The sequence below is a fragment of the Anas platyrhynchos genome, chromosome 3 (genome assembly GCF_047663525.1).
Source record: "Anas platyrhynchos isolate ZD024472 breed Pekin duck chromosome 3, IASCAAS_PekinDuck_T2T, whole genome shotgun sequence".
NCBI lineage: Eukaryota > Metazoa > Chordata > Aves > Anseriformes > Anatidae > Anas > Anas platyrhynchos.
The window spans coordinates 2,796,328-2,817,139 of record NC_092589.1 but is presented as its reverse complement, the minus strand read 5'-3'; the positions used below and the strand labels follow the sequence as shown (position 1 = coordinate 2,817,139).

The following is a 20,812-nucleotide window of genomic DNA, read 5'->3' as shown; positions in this document are numbered from 1 at the left end:
CAAATTGAGTTAAGACAGCTAACTTTGCATGGGAGCAGAGGAGGATCACTCGTAGAAACATTTCTGCTCACCAGGAGATCCTCTTCAGGAAGGAGGGAGTAACCATCCGTGGTAATTGGCAACATATTTAATTGCATCCTCTTTGAGGTTTGCAAAGAGGATATGTGCCTAAGGCTTGTGGGTTAAACAGCTGGTTTACACCAACCCCTTGTACTTCTCAGGAGAAAAGCAACCATGCTCAGCTATCACCGTCCTGCTGATAGCCTTTTGCCTTCAGTCTTGGGCTTCAACCAATAAACTGCTTAAAGCATACGTATGACCAGCTGATGTGTAAGATGAGATGGTGAAGGCTTCTGCATAGCCAGCAGAAGCTTGGGCAAGGCTCAACAGCAGCAGCTGTCCCAAGGGCCTCACGGTGCTGTCCGGGCCCCACTGGGTTCTCAGAAGTGGCTCGAAGTGCTGCACTCGGATGCTGCTGGGTGTCTGCCTGCTGGCCTGAGGTCGCCACACCTGGCGGTCTGGAGCCTCACTGGCTAGTGACTACCTAAAGATGCTGCTTGGCATTAGTCCTAAATATGTTCCTTCAGAGTTGAAAGCTCTTTGTGAGCATAATCTGCCAGTCCAAACAGAAGAAAATCTCTATTTGGTCTGAAGAGCAGAACTTGGCATAGTTTCCAGGGGAAAATGCCAAGTACACAAAGCTGCTTGCTCTCCCCAAAACAGTCATGACTGTTCCTTAACTTTGCTAAGGCACATCTGGCTGTCATCTCAGCACATCTGTATCCTATGATTTACACAGTTTTCTCTTGATGTTTTATGTGGTTTTATGCTGTGACGAAGCTCTGGAAAGAACAAAAGTGCATCATGCTGCCTCTCAGAGAGTCAGCTCTCTGGGAAACTTCCTAGGGACCTAGTAAAGTTATTTGGGACCTCCTCTGGAGCCTGCAGCAAAGCATTCCCATAGCCTTTCCAGGAGAAGTTAACATGGCAGCAAACAGAGTCATGGCTTGTGCGTAATCCACATGCATCACTAAAGCACTGCAAAGGAAAACTCTCTGCAGCACCTCAGTTCTTTTTCATCGGCACATTTGAACACTGTTGCTCTGACGGAGACTTACAAGTCACCCTTGCTAACTTTTTATACTTCAGAGCCAGTTGCTGGCCTGACTGATCTGAGAGTTTCAGCCAGGCAGTCTGTCAGTTCTTATTACAGGTGGGATCCCACCATGCACAGGTACCCAGGTGACAAGAATGGAGCCTATGAGCATTTGTTCAAAGCCACAACGGTTTCCTATCCGACAGTGACTAGTTACTGAAGGGTTGTGCAGCTGTTATATCCCCTCCCCAGCTCTGCTGAAGCTGAAGCCAGCTAAAAAGGATCTCCTTGCTTGGATTGGAGAAGGAACTCGGAAGAAGATGAGGTGATTCTGCTAATTACGCCACATCTCCAGTAGTCGTAAAGCCTCCAGGATGCAGTCTCACTGGTTAGCATTCAAGAAGTGCTGGGATCAGCAGATTATTATTACTTTTTAAAGAGGAAGAACTGGGTGGTACATAAGTATGATCTGGTGGCTTCAGTCTGACACATTAAGCTCCCCTGCCACTTGAATGTTAGGTGATCAGGAGAGGCTTCTCGAAGAGTATTGATATGGTCAGAAGAGGAACAAGAGTGATAGGAAGAAGTGGAAAAGGTGTCAAAAAGCATGGTATATATCCAGCAGCATGTTAGTCTTTCTGCTCCTTTTTTAGTTCTTTTCCTTCTTTTCTTGCAGAAGGCTCTATAGAAGATAAATGTGAGAACTTGTCTTTCAGAAGAGTAACATCCACAGTGAGTCGTCTTCCTTCTGTTTCCTCCTGCAGACAGATTAGTTAAAACCTGCTCCACCCACACACTGGTTTATCAGTGGGAGAGAAGAGGGAATTACCCACTGTCTTACGCTGCGCAGGAATGGAAATGCTTCACAAACTGTCAGGTAGCACATTGGGTCTACTACACTAGTAAGGAATTTCCTAAATGATATTGTGTTTGAGTGGGAAATTTGTTCCCAAATGACAGAGACTTCCCAGATAGATATTACTGGTCTTCTTTTTCAGCATGGTCTTCTTTTTTACCCACACCTCTGTATTTCCAGCAGCTCTGCAGTGGAACAGAAGGGTGAGGGTGACCAGTAATTTTGTGGTGACTCTCAGGGTAATGTTTTCAAGTAGTTGCAGACTTCAAAAGGGTACAGCTGTAAAAGGAATACCTTTGGGAGCATGCTCATAGTACTCCTGGACATCATCGAGAATGACTTTCACACCCACACCTCCTCTCCCCCTAAAGCTGGATGATTACTATTACATGGTATCAACCAAGAGCAAACAATGAGACAGGCACAACCTTTCATAAATTGTGGCAATTTATTTTAGTGCTCGATAGTGCTATAGGTTTCAGGGTATTAAAGGCCATAGGATAAAACCTGCCCTGCCAGTGGGAAGGGAGTGTTTCCTACCTGGAAAACAAAATAAAACCAAACCAACAAACTAAGCAGAACACAACTTCCATAGTTTCATTCTAGGACAGCTGTTAACTCACTGTATTTACTGTCTGGATGGGAACTGGCTCTGGCTTACCCAGAGCCAACAGGGACAGCAGCATTTCCGAAGTTGTGCGTCTGGGCACAATCGATAAGTCTTTAGAAGCAGTGTTCAAAGCTGACAACCCTGCTTAAGTTAAGGATTGTGAGAAGCCCCCAGAGGGCAGGGGCTAGAAGCCAAGTGCATAATGGGAGGCCAGCCCCAAAGCGAGGCCCCACTAATGAGTGTTTAGTAACTAATCGAGATGAATGAGGCTGATGTTATTTCTGCATCTAGCCATAGCAACTGTTGGTTAATACTTAGGCTGTAGGAACAGTCTTCTTGCACGTTCCTCTGATCTGAATGTGGATCTCCAGCCAACAAGCATTTCGCTGTCGGGAAGGGTACTATGTGGTGCACGGTGGCCCTGTCAGGTGTGACCTCTGGCCATTCAGGGTGCAGGAGGGTCGCCCTGCAGCCTTCTGGGCTCCATGAGCAAGTGGGGAGCCACGGAGTGGCTGGGCTAGGCCACGCCGCCACCAGAAAGTGTCCTCCATGCTGCTGCCTGCAGCCTAAGTTTTTGTCAGAAGCATTCTACCTTGAAACGATGAAACGTTTGGAATATTTTTGGAGGGTTTCTGTTCTGTCATTGCATCCGTCTCCTTTGATTTAATTCAGCACGTTCGCACTGAAGACAGTGCTGCCTATGCCTTCGTGCTCTCTCCTCCCGTCGATTGCAGCCGTTGCCTGTCTGTGTCTGCAGCTCACCCGTCGGGATGCCGGGGCTGGGTGCCCTGGAGGTCCCGCGCGGTGCCTCCAGTCTCGGGGACGCCAGGCTGAACCGGGGCGCTGCCGGAGCTTCGCTCCGTGCCCGCAGCCAGCCGTGTCACGCAGGCGAGGGGTGAGGACGCGACACCCACGACCGGGGCGCACCGGGAGCCGCGGCGGGGGCCGGCAGGCCCAGCTCCCCCCCCCTGCCCGCCCAGGAAACCGCCCCGAGCGGCGGAGGAGGCCGGGCGCGTAGGGGGCCGGCCGGTTCCGCGCCGCGCTGCTGCCGTGCCTCGCCATCCCTCCCGGCACGCCGGGCCGCGCCCGCTGCCCGTGCCGCGCAGGGGCGGGCGGCGGCGGCGGCGACGGGGGGGAGGCGGGCGGGGGCGGCGCTGCGGCGCCCGGCTCGGCTCGGCTCGGCTCGGCTCGGCGCGGCGCTGGGGAGCGGAGCGGAGCGCGTTGGCCGCGATGGGCGCCTCGGCGGCGGAGCGGCGGCGGCGGCGGCGCGGGGAGCTGCTGCGGGGGCAGCTGGGCGCCCTGGCCGCCCTGGCTCTGCTCCTGGCCGGCTGCGCAGCCGGCCGCGGCGGTGAGTAGCGGCGGGGCCGGGGGCTGCCTCCGGGGGGCGGCCGGGCCGCGCCGCCGCCTCCTCCTCGTTCTCGTCGTCCTCCTCCTCTTCCTCCTCCTTCTTCTCCTCTTCCTCTTCCTCCTCCCGCCGCGGCCCCTCGGCTGCCCCGGGAGCGGCGGCGGCGGGAGGCGCCTGGGGGCGTTGGGGCGAGCCCGCGGGGGGCTCCCCAGGGGCTGGGGGGGCGGACACGGCACTTCCCGGCAGCGGGGTCCCGGGGGGCGGGCGGCACGGGGCGGCCTCGCGGGGAGGCGGCGGGTCCCGGTCCCGGTCCCGGTCCCGGTCCCGGTGCGGGTCCTGCCCCGCCGGCGTCGCGCCTCGCAGTCGCGGAGCAGCCCTCACGCCAGGCTCGTTTCCCCGCGGCGGAGCATCGCGTCCCTCTCCGCGGCTCGGATTTGCTTTTTAAATAAATAGACGCGTCTTAAGGGGTGTCTGGCGTGCTGCGAGGAATGCTGCGCTGATGTTTAGGAAAGAGGGCAAACGCTATCTGGGACCCGAGCACGGTGTTTTATGGAGTGAAACAATGCCTGGATGGGTTTTTAAGTTTTTGGGCTTTAATTCCTTCAGTTAATCAGATTTTTTGCCTTTTTTTTTTTTTTTTTTATATGTGCATGTACTGAAAGTTATCCGTGTTTCTCACAAAGGTGGTGGTTGGTTGCCTCTGCAAGTGAGGTGAGGAAAGGTAAATGTCAGCTCATCGTGAGCAAACAGCAGTGCATGTGTGCGCTGAGGTACACTTTTGCCAGCACACATGCGGTGTACACCAGCGTGTGACGTGCATGCCAGCACTGTGAAGGCCACCAGTGGCAGCATGCTTGCCTGATGTGCCCCATGCGGAGGCCAGGAGTCAGCTGCAGTCCAGCTGCCCACTGCTTGCCCACGCCATGTGATACGCTTTCAGGTGGTGCGGCAACGCAAAATTCAGACCTGCTCTAAACTGGGCACAGGGAGCACTCATCTTTCTGAAGGGTGGTGTGAACTCCCATCCTCTGCTTTGCTCTTCTTGAGCATGGTATTCCTGCTGATGTGAAAGGGAGCTCCATCCATTGAGTGAACGCGACAGAGACTGCAGAGATCCATACTGCAGATAAATTTTTTCACCATTTTACTAAAACTACCCAAAGTGTTCCCTAGCAGGCACTGCTAGCCCTTTTTGGGGCTCTCTTTGTTCTGATTCAATTCATGAGAGCATCTCACATCGTCTGTGACTGGAGCTAGCTCAGAATAAATCCTGTATTAGAGGTAGCATTTGGTGCGATCGATGTAGCCCCCTGCATGCTGGTGGCTGCACAGAACCAAAAGGGAGATGAGAGGAATGGTTGCGCGGGTGGAGGTTTTGAACAGCACCCTCTGGGTCTGCTGCCTCATCATCGGGACGCAGGTTGCTGGGCTCTATAGGGGTGGTGGTCACAGCCTGCAGCCTGCGTGCTCTAGAGCTTGTGTCGTGGTAGGGGGTGGAAAGATACATTTTAATTTATCAATTTGAAATTCTCTCCTCTAAAACAATGTGATTTTGGAGGGAACGCAAACTTTTGTCTGGAGTTTAGCACCTTTGTGTCACATCACATCACCCTTCCTATCCCTGAGGCTGGATTGCAGGGGTCAGCAGACTCAGCCTCTGCTCCTGGGGCAATGCTCAGCAGATTGAGGATGTGGTCTTCAGAATCTGATGGTGCCGTGAAGCTGGTCATGGTATTCGCTGGGGTGTGGTGGGGCATGAGCGGTCCCATGAAAGCTTTGCGTCCAGGCGCCAGCCAGCTCAGCAACCCCACATTTGAATCACCTTTTAGATCATATATTCTTGCTTTTAATGCTTCTGTTTTCCTTGGTTGGTCTCATTACCCTCAGTTGCCATCTCTGTGCCAGCTGAGGTGGCCACAGCCTGGATCCAGAGGAGTGCAGCTTTTGAATTCATGGGTAACCTGTGGTTGCTGAGGGCTGTGAGGTGCTGAGCCCTTTTCCAAAGGCAGATGTGCCTGCGTCTGCCTGCAAGGAGTAGGCTGGGGCTCTTTCTGTGGAGGCAGGTAACCACACTGTCTGGTGGGTGCGCTGTTGGGAGCAGATGGCTCCGGAGGACAGAGTTCAAGCTCTGGGTTTCTCTTCTGGTGGCTCTGGTGCTTCTCTGCGTGACTTGGTCTCTCTGGGTCTCGTTTGGCCAGGTCTCTAAAACGAGGCCTGCTTTTTAAGCCACTTTGAGATCTCCTGGTGCTAAATGATGTGTAATAGCAAAGTGCTGTAATGTTGTAATGTTTATATGAAGGTCGTTCCAGAGGCCTTTATGTTCTACAAGGCTTGGGCATTCCAAAAATGTATAAAGCGCAAGTTAAGAAGAAATCCAAGTTCACAAAGTTCATCCTAGCAGTAAAAGTACAGCTGGATTGCCTCTTTCCCTCTTCCAGGCACAGCGTAAATCTGTGGTTGTGCTTTGACTTCAAGGAAGTCGCACTGGTAAGTCAGAGGTGTAACTGAGAGTAAATCCAGCTCTACAGACCCAAAACACAGTAGCCTGGAATGCCTTGTGCTTTTCAGTCTGCTGAATGGGACTGGAGCTGAAGGCAAGTTCTAAAAACCATCTCATTAACTTGAACAATATAAGTGACTTCTAAAACTGCCCAAATCTGCCATCCTTGGAGAAAGAGACAAAGTATGAGTTTTTTTTCTATTTTTTTTCCCCCCCCCACATCAATCTGACCCTTAAGATGTCACTTGTAAAGAGAGGTGTGAGTGGAGAGGATCTTTCATTTCATAAGACCATCTTTCAAACTGCAATGATTCATTTTTTTTGAGAGAAGCTTCTGAGTCAGGCCTTTTATCAGGTTGCTCTCACGGGCAGGAGAAACAACAGGAGCAACAGTCAGTGGGATTTTTTTCTTCTTTCTGTGCATGCTTGTTTTTGGCAGGATGGTAAGGAAAAGCTGGGTCTGAATCTGCAGCCCTTACTCATGGGGATAGGCACATCCAAGCAAACGGAATTGCCTGCATGATTCAAGCATGGAAGATCTGGGTTGCTTTTAAGTCTTGTTCTAACTTGACAGGAATGAAGCACTCAGAATGGTGAGGCAAGGCCTGCTGGGTGCGTTTTGACTAGCCCTGGGACTTACTCTTAATCCAGAGCTCCGGCTGTTCTCCCAGGATGGCAGTTGCTCAGTCTGTGCGGGCTGTGAGTGGCTGCGAGCATCCACGTCACAACAGCAGGCTTACAGCCAGCCTCTCCACAATCCTGTGCATTGTGGGGAAGGTTGGGAGCAAATGCCCTGGTGTGTCCTCGTTCCATCTCTGCACTGGTTGGAGAAGCTCGCAGGACAGGGATGAACCACGTAGGCTGTTCCCTTCTGACTGCTTTGTCATGGGCCCTGCCTCACAGGGCTTTTCCTTGCAGATCTCTTTACTGCCAAAATAGCAGTGAAGACCCTAGGCGTGACAGATCCTGGTCCTCTAGCTGGGAGTTAAGTGAAAACTCCCTGATTTCATTTGAATGTTTAGGTTTGCTCAAACCAAGAAACCCAAACCAAACTTCAGAGGTCATGCAATGAAAGCACAAGAGCACTTGTTTTCCTCACCTCTTCAGTGATGCGGGAACTGCATGAGAGTAATCCTAGCCCAGATGTAATGCTGTAATCGCTGGACCCCTGGATATGGGAATTTACCCTCATAAACTAGGGAGAGGTGTCAGGCCAGAGCATGGTATGTGACCTCTTTGGCAGGGAGCTTGTTTGGCTTCGCAGGAAATGATTTGTTCATTTGTTTAGTTCTTGTTCAAGGTCCCACACCAGCGGCAGGCAGAGTAAAGTCTCCTGTGTGGCCAGCTGGCAACTTGGGGGCTGGCAGGGCAGGTGTGTGTTGGGAGCACCTGGGGGGACATGCCGGAAGGTGGGCTCAGCCCTCAGCCCGAGCCTTTGGCACTAGCACGGTGGGGCTCATGTGCTGGACTGAGCCTTAGCCTTGTTTCGGGGTCTCCACAAAGTGCCCTGAAAACGTCCAAATCTCCATACGTGCCAGCTTTTGGAGCCTCTTGGTGAAACTGCTGCAAAACCATGGGGATGCGTGCTGGGCTGGACACCTTGCTGGAGCTGTGTTTGAGGTAAATGCACCGCACTGCCTACAGTTGCTGGATCGTGGATGTTGGGATGTGGATACAGGATGCTCAGGAATGGGTTCAGTGGGGCACGAAGGCAAACAGTCACTGGCCTCCCCAGTGGTTTGTAACAGAGTGAATGCAAGGCTGCGAGGCCAGGAACAGCAGAATGGCTCAGCTGCTGTTACTTCCTCAGTGCCTGTGAAGGAAGATAGGCTGGTGGCTCCTTGTCTGCCCGTGCTGATCTAACTGCAAATGATCAGTCCTACCCTGTGCTGCTGGTGGCTGCTCCTTCCCTCGTAGCCTTCTTTTACATGGGCTCTGTCATTTCTTTGTCCCTTGTCTGAGTCTTTTTGGCAAGATAAACCAGCAGAAAACTAGCTCAGTATAAATAAAGGAAGTCTGATTCCAAATCAGCACACTGAAATGACATGGTGAGGATTTAACGCTCCAGGGCTGAACAAGAGTCCTTGGGTGGTGCCTGAGGTCAGGGTGGCCTGGCATATGGTAAGGCTGGCCTGTTCTGTTGATTTTCTCTAAGCCCAGTTTCAGGAGGTCCCTCCTGCAGCTAATCTTCAATGGTCCTTAATGTGGAGAAGGCTGCCTGGTCGCACCGACCGTTTTTGGTCACACTGTCAGAAGGAAGGACTTGGTTGGACCCGTCAAATATATATGGGATGTACTCATGGCTGTAGCCTCCTGGGAGTGTTTCAGGGAAAAAATCTGCCTTGGGATGGGAGAATGTTGATGAGATCAGCTGCCAGCACTGCAGCTGGGGAATGTGCCTTGCCCCTCAAGGTGGCCCTGCTTCCAAGGGCATTTTTCTCTGGTTTGTCTCTGTCCTTCTTTCTTTAAATTGATGGCAACTGCACGGTAGCAAGAGAAATAATCCCTGCTCCCCCCCTTTTAAATTGTTTTACTTTGTTTTTTTTTTTTTTTTTCCCCCCCATTTCTCTTGTCTTGGGAGTGAAATAAGTTACCCATTGAATCTAGCTTTCCAGTCTACAAGAAGCATAGCAAATGTAATTTTCATAGAGGCTTCCTTTTCTTAAAGAAAAGAGCCAGATCTCATGAAACCCGTCACTGAAAACTTTGGAGGTATATTTTTGTTTGTTTGTTTGTTTTCCAAATGAAAACCACATGGGGTTCGTGGAGCATTCAGCCTGAGGGACGCATCTGGTTACTCCTATTACTTAGAAGCCAGTGCAACTCCTTCAGCCAGTGTCTGCAAAAATGTAGGTTTCTTCCACAGGCACAATGAGTGTCTGCTGAGCTGCCTTGGGAGCCTGCATCTTTCTGCCACAGGGCTATGTTTTGCCACCTGTTGTAAGGCACATCACAACATTTTGATTTTATTTTATTTTTTTTTACAGCTGGCAAAAAGACGGTTGAGTTACATTGCTGCACTTTTGGAGGAAAAAAACACCAACAACACACTTTGCTCTTTTGCTCCATGCCCTTCTCTAGAAGAATCTTTAAGCATCAGATTTTAAAAAGCACTGGGGATTTTCAAAAGCTTTGTTCTGCTCTAGGTTTTACCTTTAATATCACCAAGAGTCAAGTCAGACCAGTGCCCAGGAGCCTTTGGTAACCTCATCCTAATTTTTTTCCGCTACTGTGGCTGTATGGGAAGGGGCAGTGGGCGTGCCCTAGTGTGGGCAGGATGTTTATAGTCCTGCCACTTTATTCATTATGTCCTGTAGACACACTTTGGGAAAAATTAAGGTTTCTCAATGAGTAAATCCTTGTGGCTGGTCTGCACCAAAGTGGAATTACTCACAGCATCAAAGGGAACTTCTTTGAAATTGAAAGCAGTAAATGTGTGTAATTTGCAGTTCATGAATGGATTCCTAAAAGGATTAAGGTGTCTTGCCTCCACCTTTCTACAGGATTGTTGCTGGACTGTTAGACTCCTCCTGCTTTCAACAGTTTGTCCTTGTGTTATTTACTGCCAAGGGCATCCTGAGTAGGGTTTTTGCAGTTTGCTACTTGAAATCCTAAGGGGCAGTCCCATCACCCTTTATTGTGTCTCCCAACGAAGTTTACGTTATCTTTCCTTGCCTTGTCTTCCACAGATGGTTATGACTCTATGGCAGTAGGAAAAGTGTCTTTTCAGGGTAGACTTAGATCTGATTTTGCCGGCTTGGAAACTGATAGCAATTAAGCTGCCTTGATATGGGGGTGGCCATGGAATCAGACCACCAAACTGCACCTCATGTTTTTGCAGCATGTGGAGGCTTCCATTGCTTTGGCAATGGAGCCAGCTAGATCAAAGGAGCATCTGTACCTCCATGAGACATTTGGAATATACAGTGAATGTGTTCATACCAAGCATGGCTGTATTTCAGTGTAACGCTCACATTTAAAAATGAAATGGGTACAAATAACATCTCCAGATGTTATTTGGAAGCAGGCGGAGAAGACTGGAAATGAGGGTGTTTCTTTGTGTTTAATTGTCTCGGTTGGTATGGAAGGACAAGCGAGGAAAGTGAGCAGAATGGGCCGCTGCATCCAGCACAAAGGGCTGATGAATAGAAGTTCCCGGCAACTGGAGACAACCTCAGGCTGGATTAAAAGCTGCAGCTTGACGTGGACTGAAGATGTTTAAGTGGAAATTTTTTGGGCAGTATCTCTGAGACTGGGAGCTCTGCACAAGGGCTCCAGGGAGGAGTCCTGGGTCCCGTTCTTCTGAAAAAAGGGAGTTGTTGAAGAGGAGTCCAGATGTGGTGTCCAGGGAGAAGGCTATGTGGGACAGTACTTGCTGGGTCTTAGTTTGCCTTATATGGACTTTTTTGGCTAATGGGGACTATTAAAGAGGTGGGATTGAATGTCATCTGCCTCCAGGCCTTGCCTGTGGGAAGCAGCTGGTCCCCAAGTCCTGCTCAGGACCTGGAAACTTCCTGCAGGCCCAGAGAGAGGGGATAAGGAGCATGTCTTGAGTCCTGCGTGCTGCCCCACACCATCCTCATGCTCAGCTTTGCAGGCTGCCTTGAGCAGCGCTGGGTCACGGGTGCTGTGTTGGTGGATGTGAGTTTGTGTGTAGAGAAGGGCATATACCTTACAGAGAGGAAAAACGCTCTTATGCACAAGGGAGTGTCAGGACTCATTTGGAGGCACAGATTTAGTTGTTTTGAAACATTCCTTTGCTGAGCTGTGAACTGAACAGCTGTGCTAAGTGGCTGAGATTCACAGTCTGGTCTGACCTTTCTATACCTCCAGTAGTGTGTGCAGTACTTTGGATAACAGCCATGTTTGTGTGTCCATAGGCAGTTAGGCCCTGATCCAGGAGGCAAGTGCTTAACTTGCAGCATGTAAGGTAATGTGGTTGACTTGAAGCAGGCTCATGTGTATGTAAGGTTAACCAGATCCTTGCTCACTCGAGCTGTTCCTCGGTCCACAGCCTTTTCTCAGGAATAAGGCAAGTAAGTGTAGCCTCAAATTATAAAGCGGGAAAACTGAGATGAGAGGAGTTTACCAGGGTACTCCCAGCAGAGGAATGACAGAGGTCCTGATGGAGTGCAGATCTGCAGATTTATGCCTCGTCCACAGTGCACTGACACATCCTTACAAATCAGCTGCTGGAAGTCTCTTGTGGCCCCATGGTGGTTGAAGAAGAAGCGCGCAGCCAGAATGCTCTGTGTAAACGTAGTGTATCTTCTTATCTTTTACGATGGTGGAAGAGGGGAAGGACGTGTGTTTGGATGGTGCTGAGCATGCTCTTCTGAAGAAACTGTGGGATGCCAAGCCTTGTCCTCAGTGCTTGGTCCTGCAGCAGGCATCACCTATTAAACAAGAACTGCAAACAAATTTTAATAGCTCAATTGTGAAAGAGCCTGCTAAAAACCAGGAAAAGAATCTTTTTGATATGCAAGCCAAAAACATGCTAACTGAACTACAAACAACCAAAAGGTCTGCTATTAAAATAATTCTCTTTCAGAGATGGACTCAGCAGCTTTTTTTTTCCCTAAGATGGCCAGAACATCCTGCAACAGAAAGCAGGGGGAAAAATGAGCCTTACATGGACATTCCTTTCTCCTCAGAGAAGATCTGCCCTCCAGTTCTTAGTGCACCTCATTGCAGTAGTCAGTTTTTATTTCACCAGCTCACAGAATGGGACAGAAAGGAACTTTTTAAAATGAGCACTGAATGCACCAACAGAGCACAACAGTTTATTTTTAGGGACAGAAAAACTTAGGCTGTTCCAATTGACAGTGCACAAAGTGAAGTGTGTACTAAAAGGCTCACAGCATTTGATTTCTATTGTTAAAGACGAGTAGGCGTGTATGATGTGCAACTCCACAAGGTGGTGGCAAACAGAACTGCTAAATGCTTTTGTGCTTGGTAAATACCAGGCCGTGCAGGAGCTGGTGAAGATTCTGGCCACAATCCAGCTTGACACATATGCTGTGCTTCCTTCCCAGATATTGAGGTGCTGTTGCAGAGCTCAGTACAGAGGACGCTTTGGAGCCTTACCAAACTGCACAGTCAGGAGAGATCAGTGGTGGGGTGGCATAAAGTCTTCCCACGTAGTGTGCTGGACAGCTGGTTGGACTGGTCACTTGGCGTAACCAACATATGGTACCATGGTTACGGTTTTTCAGCTGAACATGCATTGTGTCTCAGGTCTAGTTGAGCAGAGGCCATCCTGCCACAGTCTGTACTGGCTTCTACTGGATTTATCACAAACCCTGTTACAAAAAATGAGCTAAAAAGACCCTTATCTCAAAGGGCTTCCAGCCCAAGGAAATGTTATATACAGCTTGTTGTTGATATGCTTGTTCAACAGGTTAAATCAGTTGTACCTACAGCAAGGTATTACTAGCTATGGACTCCTCCTCAGACAGTAGCGTCATAGGAGGGGAGGGAGAGGGAGAGGAAGAAGAGGTGATTCTTTTTTTTTTTTTTTTTTTAAAAAAAAAGTTAATTTGACTGCTGATTGCAAAGACAAATAAATGGACTTATTCTTGCACTAAATCAAAGGAGGCTACAAATCAAGCTTGTTTAGAAGTGGAGCAGTTTTCCAAGAACATAACTAAGTAATGTAAAAGCCTCTTAAATCAAAAAGCAATCCAAAGATGGGTTGCAGGAGTTCGGTGTTGTTGTTGCTCGCAGCTGTCCTTCCTGCACATGATGTTGACACCGTCAGTAAGTTTCACAGCCATGTCCAAGCTCATTGTGCTTGAGGGGGAAGGCGTGTGGCCTCAGGAGCTGTCCTACAGGCTCCAGCCAGTGCTGCAGTTGGAGCTGCACCTCGAGGCAGAGCTGGTGCCACATCCAGGGTGGGAGAGACCTGTGTGGGACTGTATGTGAGAGGTGCTTCTTTAAGGATCCCGGCTGAGCATTGGTTGCATGCCTGACTAGTGGGGTGTCTGAGCATGCTGCGTGCCACAGCGTCCGTGCTGTGGAGTGGGTGGTGGATCTCCCTCAGCATGGCCTGGGAGGCGCAAGGGGCCCAGGGCTAAGCGCCATGGAGCCATTCAGCCATGGGGTGAGAGCGGAGGCCCCGGTGAGGTTGGGCAGGGCTGTTAGAATCGAGGTGCCTTCCCATACTGCCAGGCATGTCCCCACGCCCTGCAAAGGCATCAGGGTTGGATGTTGTTGTTGCAGCATGTCCCTGGGGGACATGAGGCCTGCATGGGGACAGGGGCAGAGGAAGGGCTCTCCAGTACAGGAGAGGAGGCCGCCGGGAAGTGTTTGGGGTAGCTCAGGCTGTCTGTGAGGAGGACAGGAAGATGTCTGGGTGCTGGGGAGAGGTTCACCACCTCCTGGTGGGGCAGGGAGGAAGGTCTGTCTTGGTGAATCCCAAGTTCCCCCTGAAGTCCAGGATTTCTGCAGGGAAGTATCAGGTATTCGGCATCAAGTACAATGGACAAGCACTCCTGTATGCCACTGGTGATGAAAGCAGGTTTAGAGAGAAATTTGAGAAGATTTTGGAAAGATGATGAAACTTAAAAGGAGAGGAATCAAAAGAAGTACCAATCACCACCCATTGCTCTATGCTAAAATTAATCCTTAGGGATTTTGCGTCAGCTGATGTGTAATAGGCTGTGAAATAAAACCACAGCATTGGTGATTTTGTTTTTAAAGCCTTGATCATAAGGTTATTTTTCAAAAATACCAAAGGTTTTTTGTTTCATCATAGTGAAAAACATATGTAATTTCCAAGGGCAGTGTGAGTTGTGTGAATTTAACTACCTGTCTCGTACAGTGCCACTTGCACATTTTCAAGGTATCTTAGAAGCCAAGCTGCTATCAGTTGGCAGTGCTGTTTGAAAAGGGAGGCTGAGGACCAAGGGACTGTAGGACTGGAGTCTCAAATTGTTTAAATTGACTTTGGTGGCACAGTGCCAGCTGACACCAGCTGAGAATCTGGACAGAACAACTTGTCCAAGGTGACCTCACGCAGCAAAGCAGTGGATTAAACTCGGGTCTGCAGAATCTCACTACAGGGTAAATAAGGAATGCATATCGCATCTTGAAGGGTCCTGCACTTCTTAAAGCCTTATAAAGAAAGGAGTGTGTCAAACACTTGATTCTTGTATGACGCAGAGTATCTCCTTTTTGTGCCAGCATCTCTGATTAAAAAAATAAATTTTTTATAGTATTATTTATTTTCCTGAAAATACTGTGGAAAGTTCCAGTTTGGGATTTTACTACAAAGATGCTCTTCCTCTACGAGTGGGTGCCCGAATTGAGCTGGGCCAGGCTCATCTCTCAGAGGCTGAGATACTGCTGCACTGCTCACAATTGGTTCCTGCATGTGCTTTGCATCTGCTTTTTGTGTCTGCCTCCTTTTGCATGTAGGGAACCATTACCAAGGTGAAAAGAGCAAGAATGTAGAGAGCCATTTAGACAGGGAGTGTCCATTCACATCACCCCCTTGCAGGGATAGGCAGCCTTTTAGTTGGTCTGCAAATAAAACTCCACAAACCTCAGTCAAGGCTTAGTGCAGAAAACTTCCTACAAAGTTTCTGAAAGGTTAATGTTACTATCACCCTGTAAGTACATCTCAGGGCTAGTCTAAAATCTACTGAAATCAGTGATGATGTTCTCTTGATTTCAAAGGTGACAAAGATTGTGTTGAGTCCTCACTTGTTTTTGGGGTGAAGTTTTCAGAAAGTGTTTTTCAAGGATTGACATGACGTTTTTTGTTCTCTGCTTTCCGTGTTTCTGAATATTTAGATGGCATCAGACATTATCTTTCTTGTGCTGTTTTCTCACTGGTGGAAGGGGAAAGATCAGAAAAGACAGGGCTGATCTAGCTTTTGCTATCTGGAGTTATTCCTTAAGGTGTGTTTGGTTAGACTTTCATGAGTGGGTTGCCACACACCTCTACATCATCATACCATTTTCTTCTCCATCCCTTGCTCAGAGACTCCTGAGGTGGTTACAAGTCTGCGCTTACCCGTACCACTCACAGATCCCAGATGAGAAACTGACTTCTGATGCCCTCCATGCCTCTGCGGTGGGGCAGGGGGAGCGTGGCTCCCAGCTCAGGCATGGTACTCCCTGGGAGTGTGCTCTGTTGAGTTGTATGCCTTGGTGAAAGAGCTGACCTGTGTGCTCAGCAGAAGAAAACTTGTGATTGCTGAGTCTGATCAGAAGATAAAATCTTCTAAAGTGTGATTTACCAGTGTTGAGTGATAAACGTACGTGTTAGTTCTGTTAAGCCAGTGAAGTTGCCTAAAATATGGATATTAATTATGACTGTGTGTCTTCCTGTGCATTACCAGGGCTCCTCAGAAAAGAGATGAAAGTAGTGTTTCCAAAATTGCAGAGGGGTTTTCCTAGTTTGCATCTAGACAAGCTGACATGAGAATTCACAAGGTGCTTCCTCATTTTTTCTGGAGATTAGTTTCCCTTTTTTTCCTTTTTTCTTTCTTTCCTTTTTTTTTTTTTTTTTTCAACCTTTGAATAGTTTTTCAATAAATGATATATTAGTATGAAAGTGGGAGAGAGAATAAGAGGACTGCAATAAAATGCAGGGTCTGCCAGCAGAGATGCACAGGACTTAATGGCTTGGTTCTCGCTGGAGGGAGTCCTGCAGTTGATTTCCTGATGTGGAAAGTGACCCTGATGGCACAGATCAGAACAAGACAGAAGGACACTAGCTGTGTCCTCCCTGCCCTGTTTATGAGGATCACCACATGCATCCTCCCCAGGTGTGGGAGACAGCTAGCACCCCTGTGCTAAGACGAGTTTGAACTTCACAGCCAGGTTTGTCTGCAGGAATGAGGACTGACTAGCTCTTAGCTGGGGGAGGAAAAAGGGGCAACCTGAGATAGCTCAGTGGTGACACCTGTTGACTGGGAGAATGGCAGTACTGTTGATCTGTACCAGTGCTCCTGACTGTTACCTGGCTGCCCCATCTCCTGCAAATTCGGTTTCTTGAATTCACAGACGCATAAAGGGCTGCACATAGGGGAGTCCTCCTATTTTGGGAGTTTGGGGAGGGGATTAGTGTATTTTTTTTTCCTCTCCTGAGTGAACTCTCCCTGAAAAGTACATCCTAGCAAAGGCTATATTGCATCTAGAGAAAGCCTGCCCCTACACTGTTAACTGCTGCTCATGTAGTTGTAGCTTGGCTCAACAAGAGCGTTATTTTTCTGGTAGAACTAACATAAACCTTTCTTATTTTGTTATTTTCCTTTGTAGTGTAGTGTAACTCAGTGTAACTGAGGTCAGCTGCATTCCAGCGTGCCTCACCAATAAACTATACAAGACTATCTTATTGGGAAAAATAAAGCTTCGTGTAGAGCTGTTGTCTAAACTTGGCCTTCTGTCCTTTTTCTCAAGTTCCTCATCAGATAAGTGTCCCTGTAACTGTGCTGTTGTGGTCTGACACAGGCAGAAGCTTTCTGAGATCAGTATTCTGATACCATCTCTGGGGGGGTGCTCTGGTCCCTTCTCCCTCTCCAAAAGTAAATATTTTTTGGGGGGTAAAAAGTTGTTTAGTCGTCGTAATTTCTCCTGGGGCTTCAAGTCTCTCTGTCCTCCCGTGTGAGCTGTGGGCTGTCTGTGGTGGCTTTCTGTGAGCATTGGTGGGGATGTGGTGAAAGCCAGAGCTTTACCTTCCTGCCGGTGTCTGCAGCCTGATGTTTGGTAGCATTGCAAGCCCAGGACATAATTTACACAGAATGAATGACAGCTCAGGGGAAGTCCTGCATAGAATCACCGAATTTCTATGTTGGAAGAGACCTCAAGATCATCGAGTCCAACCTCTGACCTAACGCTAACAGTCCCCACTAAACCATATCCCTAAGCTCTACATCTAAACGTCTTTTAAAGACTTCCAGGGATGGTGACTCCACCACTTCCCTGGGCAGCCCGTTCCAGTGTCTAACAACCCTTTTGGTAAAGAAACTCTTCCTAATATCTAACCTAAAACTCCCCTGGCGCAACTTAAGCCCATTCCCCCTCGTTCTGTCACCAGTCACGTGGGAGAACAGGCCAACCCCCACCTCACTACAGCCTCCTTTAAGGTATCTGTAAAGAGCAATAAGGTCGCCCCTGAGCCTCCTCTTCTCCAAGCTCAGGGGCGACCTTATTGCTCTTTACAGACACCTTAAAGGAGGCTGTAGCGAATGTGGAGAATGAGGGGCTTGCACTCCAGGTTGGCATGGCAGGTCAGCGCTGTCTACAGAGAGAGACTCTCTCCTCCCTGGTTGTGTTGACTACTGTTGAGCTTTGCCTGACGAGGGAAGGAACCTTAGCTGTGGCACCAGTGAGAGTCCCAGCACTAGGACAGGCTGGCCAGGACAGGCAGCTATGGGCCACGAAAGGGATGTAGGAATTAACTTTTCCCTTGCTGTGCTTCTTCCTGCTGTCCCAGGGCTGAGCAGGTCATGGGGAAGGGCTCACATGGAGAAGGTACACGCTCTGGGCCCCTCTCACTGCGCTAGGAAGTAACTGCAGTGTAGCAATGAGGAGCCGTAAAGGAAGCAAAAAGTCACCCTAGATTCTCAGCAAATGTTGTTTCAATGTCCACGGTCTCTTCCTTCAACTGGCAGTTGTAAAATCCAAATAAAATTGGAAAAACACAAGAATCTGCCTTCCTTGGGGTTTCTTCCCTTAGCTCTGCTCCCGTGAAGCTATCTCAGCCAGCTCCTAAGACTTGAATCTGTTTGGTCCCAATTTTGCTGTGAGGAGTGGGATTAACACAGAGGACAACCCTGTTTGCTTGAAAGGTCTGCTATCACCTGCCATTCCCCTGTGTCCTGTCAAGCTGTGATTCTGACAGTACATACTTGGCCTGTTCCTAGCCTGCTTTTTAAAGGGTTGTTAACTGTCCCTGCTCACCCCTGTTCATTGTTAAGGGTGGTTTCTACCATGGCACTTCGTCCCTTTCCTTCCTGATTACCAGATATATTTTTAGATGTTTACTTACTTTTAATAAATCTAAGAAAGAGATGTCCTGAGGCTTTTGTATATATTTGTCTGTAATTAAGGTAGGATTAATTGCTCAAAATTGTTTTTAAGGGACTGTTACGAGATCAGCAGACAGGAGCAATGGATAAAATGCATAATGAATACATTATGTTATAAATAATGGACACAGCCAGTGCACAGGCATCCCTGAAAGGTAATAGCTCTTTCAATATTTAATTAAGCAGGTGCCATAGGGGAAATGCTATATGTCACTAAGGTAATTTTCAGCCTGGCTTAGTGACACATAGATTAGTCTGAATGAGAAACCTGCATGCAGCTGGGACCCCAAGTAGTCATGGTTGATGGTATTCATAGGGAGATATTTGTTGGCTGGAGAACTGGCAAGAAGGGATAATGTCGAGGGCTGATGAGAGAGGAGATGCTGATGGCAACTGGAAGATGTATTGAAACTAGTGCTTCATTCCTTTTTTTTTTTTTTTTAAAAAAAAAAAATTGAGTTACTGATCTAAGTACATGAAGCCTTGTGCTTGGGTCTGCTCTGTGGAAGAACCAGATTTTCCGAGAAGACGCTGACAGCGATTACCTCTGCTCCTGGAGGCTGTTTGCTTGCAGCTAGCTTGTGGAGGGAGCTCCAGACCAGATTCACTTGCTGGCAAATGGCAGCGAGGAGGGTTGAGGGAAGGACCCTGAAACATCTAAAACACTGCATTGTGGGTTTTCTTGGCCTTTCTCTGAGCTCTTTGTGTGTGGCTCTCCTATGTTAACTTTTGCCCCGCACGCAGGGGATGAAATACATTAGTGCAGGGAATTAAATTTTGCAGAGAAGGTGGCGAAGCATCAATTGTGAGGCCAGCTGGCTGCCCTTCAGCATGCTCTTATCTGTGGTAAAAGTTGAGTCTGGTGGGTATTGCCCATCCTAAGCCCTAGCTTTGCACTTCTGTGTGTAAGTGTAGGTTCACATTTCCTATCTCCTCCATGCTGTCATTTCTTTATGTTTTGCACTGGCTTTTGCACTAGCTCTATTGCGATTTCACCTGTGCCAATGCAGTGGGTACTTAAACAAGAGATCTCAGCATGAGGCCTGAGTGATTTGTGATGGTTGCCGAAGCCCACTGTGTCCTACACATATCTCCAGGCCTCTGTGTGCCGTTTCTTGCTTTGGACTTCGTTATCTAACTATTAGCATGTTACCATGTTGTATAGAGAACTTTTAGAGAGCAAATACAGTTCCAGTGTTGTACAGTGGAGTTAAATGAGCTGATGTATTCTCTGGGGCTGAGACCTCGTCTCCGTGTTGTGAAGTGCCTAGCATGATTCCAGCTGTATATAGGCAGTAAATAATAATGATTAAACAAATAACAGTTCCAGATTTATGTAGCACAGTTGCAGAGAAGCATGCGAGGAAAGGAGCTGTAAGGCTGAGGGAAGGGAAAAATAATCTTTTTAATATGAAAAATGTGTTTGCATTGAAATTGGACACAAAAGCTCCCTTTTCCCTCTTGCTTGTTTGTTTTTTTTTTGCAAGGTCCTTTTTTTTCTTTATCTTTTGTGGAGAAAAGCATGAAAAAACCCTTGTCTGCATTTTTTTTTTTTTTTTTTCCTCCTGATGGCTGCCCTATCATCAGAGCATCCTGATGTTTGGTTACCAGACCGGGAGCCAGGGCTCATAACTTATTGTCCCCACACACACACATATTTTTTTTTCCCCTCCTGAAAGAGCTGGCTTTTTGGTGCTTGCAGCATGCAGCTCACTGGAGGGGCCACAGCAGGCCTGCTCCATTGGTGCAAGGGTCCCGTCCACCCGGGGAACAGGCTCTGCTCCTGCTCTCTACATCATTCTGGCCCATCCTGTCAGACAGGGAGGTGCCAGGGCTGCTGGTGCCAGCCTCGACTGCTGCACAAGGCCTGAGTGAGGCACCTGAACTGCAGGGTGAATTCAGTGCTGATTGTGCAAACAGAGCTGCCATGGTGACACTTCTGGTATAGTCTAGAATTAAAGTGGGGAAAAAGTCATCCTTTCTTCTCTTTTCTCTCTCTCTCTCTTTTTTTTTTTTTTTTTTTTTGAAGAGCTGCAGCTTTCTCTGCCCAGTGTTTTTTTTTTTAATTATATTTTCAAACTAAATTTTAGTTCTACAGAGTTATATTTAGCTATAAGTGTAAAAGAGGAACAGCCAAACCAAAATAAAATTCTTTAGTTTCTATAGGCCTGTTAGGGCCTGTCAGTTTGACCTCAGTGCCAGGGAAGCTCATGGAGCAGATTATCTTGAGTTTCATCATGCAGCACGTGCAGGGCGAGCAGGTGATCAGGCCCAGTCAGCATGGGTTTATGAAAGGCAGGTCCTGCTTGACAAACCTGATCTCCTTCTGTGACAAAGTGACACGCTGGGTGGATGAAGGAAAGG

General features: G+C 48.4%; 1 protein-coding gene across 5 annotated transcripts in view; it reads left to right on the top strand.

The window, feature by feature from the left end:
- The first annotated feature begins 3,581 nt into the window (after nucleotides 1-3,581).
- The window catches only part of LOC101793955 (sodium/potassium/calcium exchanger 3), a 303,296-nt gene continuing 286,065 nt past the window's right edge, over nucleotides 3,582-20,812 (top strand). For 2 of the 5 annotated variants that reach the window (XM_027453145.3, XM_027453144.3), the window contains exon 1: nucleotides 3,696-3,910. In XM_027453145.3, coding sequence (XP_027308946.1) covers nucleotides 3,793-3,910 — 118 coding nt within the window. In that variant the 5' untranslated portion in view covers nucleotides 3,696-3,792. Of the gene's footprint in view, nucleotides 3,911-20,812 lie in introns of all 5 variants that reach the window. The other 3 variants (XM_027453151.3, XM_072035180.1, XM_072035179.1) reach the window with 3 other exon arrangements.